This window comes from Ursus arctos, unplaced genomic scaffold (assembly GCF_023065955.2).
Source record: "Ursus arctos isolate Adak ecotype North America unplaced genomic scaffold, UrsArc2.0 scaffold_3, whole genome shotgun sequence".
In the NCBI taxonomy this organism is placed as follows: domain Eukaryota; kingdom Metazoa; phylum Chordata; class Mammalia; order Carnivora; family Ursidae; genus Ursus; species Ursus arctos.
Window position 1 is genome coordinate 13,338,693 of NW_026622985.1, and position 11,088 is coordinate 13,349,780.

At 42.4% G+C, this 11,088-nt stretch overlaps 1 protein-coding gene across 2 annotated transcripts in view; it reads right to left on the minus strand.

The window, feature by feature from the left end:
- RALA (RAS like proto-oncogene A) overlaps nt 1–11,088 on the minus strand; it is a 75,077-nt gene that overhangs the window by 9,644 nt on the left and 54,345 nt on the right. For both annotated transcript variants that reach the window (XM_026502881.4, XM_057304157.1), the window contains 2 exons: nt 5,634–5,786; nt 3,325–3,533 (listed from right to left, as the gene is read on the minus strand). In XM_026502881.4, coding sequence (XP_026358666.3) covers nt 3,325–3,533; nt 5,634–5,747 — 323 coding nt within the window. In that variant the 5' untranslated portion in view covers nt 5,748–5,786. The remainder of the gene's footprint in view (nt 1–3,324; nt 3,534–5,633; nt 5,787–11,088) is intronic.

Sequence of the window (11,088 nt, forward strand, 5' to 3'; positions counted from 1 at the left end):
GTAAACATTCTAACAGACTCCATGCTTGCAGGCAGCTCTCTGGACCCGCACTCCCCGTTTTCTAGCATGAACAGATGGTGGACCACATAGACAGTCACCTCCGTCTTCCGCTTCTGCATTTACCTTAGCCACCCTTTTAGGAAGGAACAAGGTCAGTGGGGCACAGTAACTGGGGACACGTGCTGAGCTGTGTAGGATCGAGGGCTGCGATGTTTCCCACCACTCACGTGAGCTCTTGCGAAGAGCATGTCAACACTCACCATTGCTCTTATTACATTTCTGATGTGCTTGTGAAGAGGATACCGGTCAGTGATAATCTTTTTCCCGTAACAACAAATGTGCTGTATCTTCTTAACTGGTTTCCTTTGTGATCAACAGCCTCAACTAAGATGTTAACAACGGACTTAGCCCTTGATCTCACTAACCAGAGACGGACCCTGGTTTTTGTGACTCTGGTACTTCTGGTCATACGTATATATAGTCATTAGTTTATTTCTTAATAAACACCTAGTAAGGTACTCTGAGTCGCTGCTTCAGGAAGACCAATACTGAAAATACAGTGATAGCGTTCATCACTGCTGTCAAAAACGTGGCCATGGAAAGCCTGGACTTACTGGGCTCGGGGGTGAGAAGACAATATTCATTATAGTTAATTAGTTGGTTTTAATGAGCTACTTTCCCGGATGTCAGAGAAAGGCAATGCTATGTCTACAATTTTCTTTTCTTTTTTTTTTTTTTTAAAGATTTTATTTATTTATTTGACAGAGACAGAGACAGCCAGCGAGAGAGGGAACACAAGCAGGGGGAGTGGGAGAGGAAGAAGCAGGCTCACAGCAGAGGAGCCTGATGTGGGGCTCGATCCCAGAACACCGGGATCACGCCCTGAGCCGAAGGCAGACGCTTAACCGCTGTGCCACCCAGGCGCCCCTATGTCTACAATTTTCATACACATTTTACTTCATGTGATGCCTCCTTTAAAGAGTGTTAGAGGCTGTTATACAATTTTAGAATAGGAAAGTACCTTCACAAACTGGTCCAATGTCTTCGTTTTTGACATAAGGAAAATGAGAACCAAAAAAAAAAGAGTTTTCTAACATTTCTACCAAACCTTTACTAAGCATGCCCTGTACGATACATGCCAGGAACTGTGCCAAATATGGATACTAGGGATTCTCAGATGGGTAAGAAATGGGTTCTGCTTTCAAGAGTTTTCCCCTTCAGGAAAAACACATGCCCATCAAGCGGATTCCGAGAGTGTAGTAAGTATGCTGGTGGCACCGTCGCAAGCGCACTGGGTGTGCAAATGAGGGGCCGGGGGGCTCTGCCCTGGAGGCGGGAGGCCCAGGAAGGCTTACGAGGAGCGGTCTGACTCTGTGGGTCAGACCACGTGCAGCGGAACCATTCGGACGGTCTCAGAAATGCTTTCCTGTCGCCGCTGAGTCACTGGGACTATATTTATTTATGGGAAGGGCAACACGTCGGAGGCACAACAGAAGAGTAATGAATGATTCACTTCTTCTCTGTCACAGCAGTAGCCCAAGATTCTTACTCTTGGCATCAAAAGACTTCATTCCCAAAAAAAAAAAAAAAAAAAAAAAAAAAAAAAAAAAAAAAAGACTTCATTCCCTTGAGTTACCACTTTGGCTTTGGCACCTCTGGTGACATTATCCCATTACCTAGAACAGGACTTGCTACATAACAAACACTCAAATCTTTGCTGAATGAGTGAACAAGCACTGACGTTTATGTAACTTTCAACATGTCTCCCAAGACTATAAGTTACTGGGGCCTGCCACCCTTTGCACTTTATCACGTACAAAACTCCTTCCTTAAAGAAACCAACAAGGTTAATTTTACCAATAAATCTGCATTTTATTTATTTATTTATTTATTTGAGAGGGTGAGAGAGCAAGCACGATGAGGGGGAGGGGCAGAGGGAGAGGCAGACTCCCTGCTGAGCAGAGAGCCTGACGTGGGGCTCGATCCCAGGACCCAGGGATCATGACCTGAGCTGAAGGCAGACGCTTAACTGACTGAGCCACCCAGGCGCCCCAATGATTTGCATTTTTAAAGTTTCTCAATGACATGCTTTTTTGCAAAGAATGCTCTCTTAAATTCCTTAGAGACTTTCAAGTCTACATGAAAAGGAAGCTTTATATGAGTCCAGGTTCAGGTTTCACTCAACCACCGGAAAACTTCTTTCCTCATCAGCGGAAATCCTTCTTATCCTTAGGCTCACCTATCTCATGAAGGCCTCTGAGCTTCTCTCCTCTCCTGGATCCCTGCAATGATCACTGTCCACATCTCCTACCTTGTCACTACCTTGCTCTTGGTTTCATGCCTCTTTCAACTAAGCTGTGTGAATCTTGGAAATAGAGGATACACTACATGCTTCTTTTGCGTCCCTCATACCAAGGCAAACTCGTAACACAGAAATAAAAAAATATAATTAAAGAATACTTTTGGGTGCGCCTGGATGGCTCAGTGGGCTGAGTGTCTGACTGTTGGTTTTGGCTCAGGTCATGACCTCAGGGTGGTGGGATTGAGGCCTGTGTCTGGCTCCACGCTCAGCACGGAGTCTGCTTAGGATTCTCTCTCTCCCCCTTCCCCTGTCCCTCCCCCTGCTCACACTCTCTCTAAAATAAATAAAATCTTTAAAAAAAAAAAAAGAATACTTTTGATTATGCATGCAGTATTAGAGACTACTCAAGAACTTATTTATGCCGTAGTTCTCTTAGAACCCCTCCCCCTTCACCAACCACCTCCCTGCAAACCAAATGGATGACAGATTTTGATTAAGCAAACAGCAAATAAGATATAAAAAATATTACATAACACAACCTCGTGTGCCAATCTATAGTATTTTTATTTCTATTAAAAAAATCAGTGTGTGCTGTCGGGCATCTATGTTGTGAGGACGGTGGCGATGGGCCTGCTGAGCATTCCACAGGCACTGTCACCAGTGATGAACACAGAGATCTAAAATGTGGGGCAGAGCTCCATGATGGGAGCCAAGTGTCAACTATGACGGCAGCAGCAGTAGTATGCTCCAAAGAGAAACACCTCAGTAACAGGTACTGAGGCTGTCACGAAGTCACGCTCCAATAGAGCTGGCACTGGGACAGCGGTAAGATTATGCGAGGTGTGCCAAGTATCTGAGCATCAGTACACCATGGATGGGTCACCGACTGCCATCAGAGAGGGAATAAACAGAATTACACAGAGTGAAAGACTAACAAGTAACCACCTCTAGTTATCTGCTTGTTTCGGGGGGAGACACTACTGTGCGGAATGTCAGCGCAAAGGCGCCAGTCCCCACCATACCTGAAATCGGCTGTGGCTGCAAAGGATTCCATTTCTGTAATAGAGAAGACACAGAGGAAACCCTCCCCGCTCCGGAAGTAGTTGTCTCTAATTGCGGCATAATCCTCCTGCCCAGCGGTATCCAAGATGTCGATCTGCACTTCCTCCCCATCCAGCACCACCTTCTTCCGATAGCTGTCTGCTTTGGTAGGCTCATAGTCTTCCACAAACTACAAAAGATAAAACATGGCGTCAAGTGAAGTTGTCAGAACAGTACAGAGAGGTCCCATGCACTCTTCCTTCCGTGTTCCCCAATGGTAAACACTACATTAATTTATATTTTCATTTTAGATAATTCAGTGGCTTCCAGTTTTGCAAAAAGCAATGGCTGAATGATCAAGTCTAGACTGTTTACGGCTTGGAAACTGTGCCTTCTTCCTGCAAACATCATTACCTGCAAAAACGATTATACATCTATTTCATCAAATATATAAAAACTCCTTTCAATGTGACTCTAAATATAAATTTTCATGCCAGAATTGTGGAAATAACTTGAAAGTGCGTCAATAGTGAGGTAAGTATTGAAAGTGGCTGTGAAATCTCTTCTCTAAAATGAACCAAGTCAATGAAGTGGCTTATACTACTCAGAAAGGCAAATCACGAACTTTGACATCTCTCTCTAAATGTCTGATCTTTTAAATAATACAATTAAACAACTTTACATTCCCACGTCTATCTTCAACTCTGTACATCTCACCTCGGTATTTTTCATCAGTGTATCACTGTTAGCATGTGTGTATGTATACATACATACTTTTGCCGGGTTTTTAAAATTAGTTCCTATAAATATTTTCATTATCTGATATTTTCTTATTTATTTGCTCAGTGTCTATATCCCCCTATGAGATTATAACCCCTGGGAGCAGGGACCTTGACTATACTACTCATCACTGTAGCTCCCAGGGCTTAGAACAGTGTCTGGTACATGGAGGATACTCAATACATAATTATTTAAGAAATGAACACAGGGAATTTGTAACTACAAAGGCTACAGAACATTCTACCATATTTCCATGCTAATTTTTATTACATATTAAATATTTATGAAGATTTTAATACAAATGTTCAGATATCACATCAGATACTACTGTGAATATGAATATTTATGAATACTAAGTGAAAGCTTAACCATTCATCAAATGTCAGGTACGTGAATAGTCTTACTTTTGACCTCCTCCTTATCGTTAAGAAGGGGCCTGATTTAGCGATTAGTTTGAAAGACTAGAGATTAGTTTGAAAGACGAGCTATTAAAATGAACAGTATGGAAAACAGATTGAATAGATAAATAAGCAATCTCATTTAAAAACCATTTCAATCTCTTCTTTCCAAATTTTTTATTATAGCCCTTAATGAGCAAGACAATGGCTGGATCTAAACCGTTTGCTGTGACAGAAATGCCGATGAGCAGGCCATCGGGTGCTAAGGATGTGCAGGATTTGCTGTTAGCAGACCAGGCTTCATGCTCCATTACTCATCGGAGATCACTCCTCTTGGGCAGGCTGAGAAACCTCTCCGAGGTTCTGTTTTCTCGTCTGTAAAATGGGGATACTACCATACCATGCAGGATTGTTATAAGGATTAAGTAAGAAAGAGTAACCATAAAACCTTGCTTCTCTGGAGAAGAATTGAGATAAATGCTTAAACTGGATTATCAACTCTTAAATCATTTAGGCTTGATAAGGGTCTTCTGGGAAAAGAATATATTGCTGTATATGGGCTGAGACCTTAACTCTGTGGCAATGAAGTCTGATATAAATACAGGCACACAAATCTGTAGCCTTCTTGTAATTATGTTTTAGGGACAGAGCCTTCACCTGTCTAATGGTGAGTGCAGCGCCATGCCAGATACTACAACTGATTTTTTCACTATTATTAAAATTACTTTATTTTTATTATTACTATTATCACAGGACACTTTATTAAGTTAACTTTAAGTCCCAATCAGGTACTATATCTACCGGTTCTACTAATTCAAAGAGGGAACCTCCATTAAACACTTAGAACAAAAAAGCCAAAGTTAGATTGCTTAAAAATAGGTACTATTTCCAGTTTTGTTTTTTTTTAAAGTATTAACGTTTTTAAGGATCTTGAGTTATTGAGTTGTTAAATCAAGATGCATATAAATGTTGGCTCTGAATTTAAAAATGGGAAAAAACGATGAGCATCTTTCAAGGATTCAGGAATATATCTAAAACGGCACCAAGACGAAGCCACAGAAATCCTCTCTGAAAGCCCAAACTTTGCTATCCATTATAAAACGGGCACTCACCTCATCATACATGAACTGTAGGGTCAGAGCGGACTTGCCCACACCGCCACTGCCCACCATGATGACTTTGTGCAGGGCCAGAGAATTCTGACCCTTGGGCTTGTTTGCAGCCATCTTGTGTCACAGAGTTTGCAGCAAAGGAGTAAGAAGAATCTAGGAAGAATGAAAAAATAAGTAATGGTCAGTACATTCTTCTTCAGAATTCCAAGTGTAGGAAAGAGATACGGTGTCCTTGGGCTTCAAGACACTCGTTTTCATTTTCACGAAATCACTGGGGTGAATTTAAACAGATGGCCAATGAAGTATGCTCATTCAGAGGAAGCAGCCCTTATCAAGAGAGCACCAGGACAATACAGCAAGTAGAGGAGTCAAGGGCGTTTCTCCTGGAACAGCTCGTTTTCAGTAACGAGCTGTGACCCAAAGTGAAAATGCTGACAATCACGGAGCATTACAGGTACTAGAATATAACCACACGGATGATGAAAACAGGCTCAACAATCGCTTTGTTCTCTCATTAGCCTTTATCGGCAATAATTAAAGAGATGTTTCTTCTAATTCTAGTAAGAAACAACTGACTCCCCTCCTACGCTGCTGCAAAAAAAAAAAAAAAAAGTTGCCGACTGAAAGGCTTACTCACTGTCGGTTTATAAATGAAGAAACCTCATCCCAGTAACTTGGTAGCAGAATTAGAGATAGAATCCAACACCGTCTTATCACACGTCTCAAGGGACATCATGGAGAAGACGGCCGATCTAACTTAAATGCCTGGACCCGGTGTGCCCTCACTTTGTTCAGAACACGCATTTGGGTACTCCTTGTATGTGCTCAGGGTGGGAGGACCAGGTTCCTCCAGAAGCCGGACGCTGCTCTACACATTCGGCGCCCAGCACCCAGCCTTAGAAAACAAGGCCGTGACGGCACAACCAATAGCCCATGTGGAGCCCAAGCTAGAAGCCTTTTTGTTGTTGGAGGTTTGAGCGGGCTGCAGCACCCTTCCTTCTCAGCATCCTTTGCCTGGTTTTGATCACAGTACAGATTTCCCAAATTGCAGCTCACAGGACCACACCAACTCCTGCCTCCCCCCCCACCCCCCGGGTCCTGGGCCAGTGTCTCCCAGCTGGGCTGCATTGGACCCCCACTGGCCTCCCTCAGTTCTGCAGGTACTCTTTGGTGCCTCTTGGCCCTCGCCATGCAGTATCCTGCATCTGGCAGACTCTTGAATTCTATTTGGCTAAGACCTCTCAGTTTTGGGGTCTCAGCCTTACCTGAAACTCTCAACCTCAATTAGTTAGGCTCTTCCCTGCCCTGTACTCTCATACAGCACCTGATTCTTCCCCTCATAACCATTATTACAAGTTGCAACTGCGTGAATGTGTTAGTTGCTTATTCTGGGTCTTCCTCCCTAGTATCACCAGAAATGACGAGTGCACGGGGCCACGCCTACTTGCTTTACTTTATGCTTAATGGGATCAACACGGCTTGGCAAAATCAGCCACTTGGTACAAACCTGTTGAATGAACAAATAAATGTGCTCAGTCTGGCAACCTCGGGGAGTGATTGAGACGGCACTGGTATAAAGCAGCCATTGCTACCAGAGATTCTATCACAGGTCTGGGCAAGGACAGTCAGTCGGCTGTGGGTCTGTGCTTCACACACTGGCTTACGGGCACCCGAGAGCTGAGCAATTCTCAGGCTGCGCCCAGAAATCACACCTATATGACTATTTGCCCAAACAGAAAAGTCTTTTTTTTTTTTTTTAAAGATTGATTTATTTGTTGTACAAAGACAGAGGAAAAAAGAGAGAGAGAGAGCACATGCGTGTGAGTGGGGGGAGAGGCAGGAGAGAATCTTCAAGCAGACTTCCCCCCCCTGAGCGCAGAGCCCCACAAGGGTCTCGATCTCAGAACCCATGAAGTCATGACCTGAGCTGAAACCAAGAGTCCCACACTTAACCCACTGAGCCACCCAGGCGCCCCCTCAAACAGAAAAGTCTTAAGAAAAAAAACCAACCACCACTCATAATCTTATTATCCATGTAACAACATGAACGTGTTATACTTTGAGACTGCTTTCAATCTGTATGGAGCCTACCCTGAGCTGACATATATGCAGTTTCTGATCCCATTTTGTGTATCATAAACAGTTTAGCAGAAGCAGCTTGCCCTGTGAAGTGTCCTGTAAAGAATCTATACTTGGAGGCTAGCAATTTGATCAACTCAACAAACAAGAATTGAGTCCCCCGTTTTCCTGGGTACCAAGGACATGATCATTAGATTATGAATGACTATCACGGCTCAGAAATACTGAAAAATAACAGCATATTTCAGATAAGGAACTAAACGCCTGAAGTCTTCCCAGCCTAAGCAGTTTATGGAACATGATGGTGCTGGTGTTCCTACGGGAATCAGGAAATGACTTCTCCCCATTATGATCCTTACTTGCTGGTAGCTGTAATCACTTCGTGACTATGTAACTACTGTCTTATTTTTAAAACAGTAAGTATACTCTAAGAGCTCTGTGTGTGTGTTTTGAAAGCAAAACATTTAGCAGCTATAGCAACTGGGTTAAGAACACTTTTCCTTCCAGAACAATTTACAATACTGTTTAAATATCTGTAAATATATAATTTAAATATCTTCATTATACTTATTTCATATACATATTTAAATATATAAAATATTTAAATATTGTAAAATATTGTGACTTAGATGTAAAAAAGGCAGATTCCCAAAGACATTTTTCCAAAGTGCAATAGGTCCCTAACACCTATGAGCTGCATATCCCATACGTTCAAGAAGCTATGCAGGAGGAGAAGCTTCCACGGAGGAGACACTCCTCTCTCCCCAGTTCAAAAACTTGGCATTCCACAATTTAGCCCCAATCCCTAGTCTAGATGTTGTTCTGATGGTAAACAAGCCGAAGGCCCTGCCTACCTGGAACTTCAGACAAACACATACATAAATAAGAAAATTCCATAGTGCTAATTTAAGTGCAATAAAGACGTTGAGGGGCTCGGGGCCGAAAAGTAGGGGGATGGGCTAGTTTAACCAGGACGGTCAAGGATGACTCCTTTGAAGAGGGAGCATTTGAGCTGAGACCTGAATTTTATGAGAGAACCAGGCAGCTCTGAGGGAAGAGCATTCCAGATGAATGACAAATGCAAAGACCTAATATGGGAGAGTTTGGCGTGTTCCAGGTGAAGTCCAGAGTGGATGAAGCCTTGGGAGTAACAGAGGGGAGAGTAACAGGAGGTGAGACTGAGAGGTAGAGGAGGCCAACTGACAAAAAGCTTTGCAGGCCATAGAAAGGTGTCAGAGTTTAATTTTAATTGTAATGGGAAGCCCCTGGAGAGTTTTTAAAGCAAGACAGTGACAGGATTTAACTTCTCTCCTTAAAAAGATTAGCCTGGCTGGTGTGTGGACAGTGGATGGTAGAGGCCCAAGAGCGGAGAGCAGAGGAGGCTGTCTCATAGCCCATGCAAGAGAGGGCAGAAGCTTGGCCTACAGCAGCTGCAGCCCAAATGGTAATAGTACGAGTCCCCCATAACTAGTACTTGCGTAACTATCAATACTATCAATACTGGGGACAACGACAAACCTTTACCGAGCATTCACAAGTGCCAGGCACTGTTCAGAGCACCTCACACATAACAGTTCCGTTGGGGACCACATGTTATGAATGATCCGTCCTATGAGACGTGTACTATTTTAATTTCATTTGAAAGCTGAGGAATCCGGATCACAGAAGTTGACTTGCTCGAGGCCGAGTCAGGACTCAAACTGAGGCAGGCTGGCCTTCCCAATGCTATCTGGCGTACTTCTGGAGAAACAGCTGACACGGGGGACACGGATGGGGGGGAAACAAGAGTATCTTCTAAAAATACTGAATGTGTGGTGGTGCCACTATTTAACATAGAAAAACACAGGAAGGAATAGGTCTGGGAAAGAAATCCTAAGCTCTGCTTGTATATTGGATATCCTGTTGGGGATTGAAAAGGAAATTGGATGTTCTAGTCTGGAATTCAGGAGTGAGGGTAGAGATGGACATAAAAATTTGAAGGTTTACAAATGTACAGATTTAATGACATCCCTATAAAAATACCAACATTTTTCCAGAGAAGTAGAACAAATAATACTAAAATTTATATGGAACTACAAAAAACCCTGAGTAGCCAGAGCAATCTTGAGAAAGAACAAAGCTGGATATTTCAAGATTTACTACAAAGGTGTACTAATCAAAACAGTATGGTACTGGCACAAAAACAGACACATAGATAGATGGAACAGAATAGACAGTTCAGAAATAAACCCATGATTATATAGTCAATTAATCTTCAACAAAGGAGGCAAAAATACAGAAAGGGGGAAAGACTGTCTCTTCAACAAACAGTGCTGGGAAAACTGGAGACCTACACGCAAAAGAGTGCAACTGGACCACTTTCTTACACCATATATAAAAATAAACTCGAAACAGAAAAAAAACCCCACAAAACCCTCAAAATGGATTAAAGACTTAAATGTGAGACCTGAACTACAAAACTCCTAGAAGAAAACGCGGGCAGTCATCTCCTTGACATCATCTGTAGAAACGCTTTTCTAGATGTGTCTCCTCCTCAGGTCAGGCAAACAAAGGCAAAAGTCAACTACTGGGACTGACCTAAAAAAAAGCTTTTGCAAAGCAAAAGAAAACCATCAACAAAACAAAATGCAACCTGCTGAAGGGGAGAAGGTATCTGCAAATGATATCTCTAATAAGGGGTTAGTAACCAGAGCATACAAAGATGTTATACAACTTAACACCAAAAAATCAATCTGATTAAAAAATGGGCGGAGGACCCGAACAGACATTTTTCCAAAGACGTACAGATGGTCAATAGACGCATGAAAAGATGTTCAACATCACTAGTTGTCAGGGAAATGCATACCAAAACCACACTGAGGTATCACCTCACGCCTGTCAGAATGGCCAAAATCAAAAACATAAGAAACAAGTACTGGCGAGGATGTAGAGAAAAAGGCACCCTTGTTGCACTGTTGGTAAGAATGCAAATGTGGCAGAGCCCCTGTGGAAAACAGTATGGAGGTTCCTCAAAAAATTAACAATAGAATTACCATATGATCCAGTAATTCTACGAAGTGGGAATTTACCCAGAGAAGGAAAACGCCAATTCAAAAAGATAAGCACCTCTATGTTCGTTGCAGCATTATATATAATATCCAATATATGAAAGCAAGCCAAGTGCTCACTGACAGATGAATGGATAAAACAGATGTGCTAAATATACACACTGGAATATTATTCAGCCATAAAAAGAACGAGATCTTGCCATCTGCAACAACAAGACTACACCTAGAGGGTATAATATGCGAAGTGAAATAAATCAGTAGGAGAAAGACAAATACCATATAATTTCTCTCATAGATGGATGGAATTTAGGAAACAACAAACAAAGAAA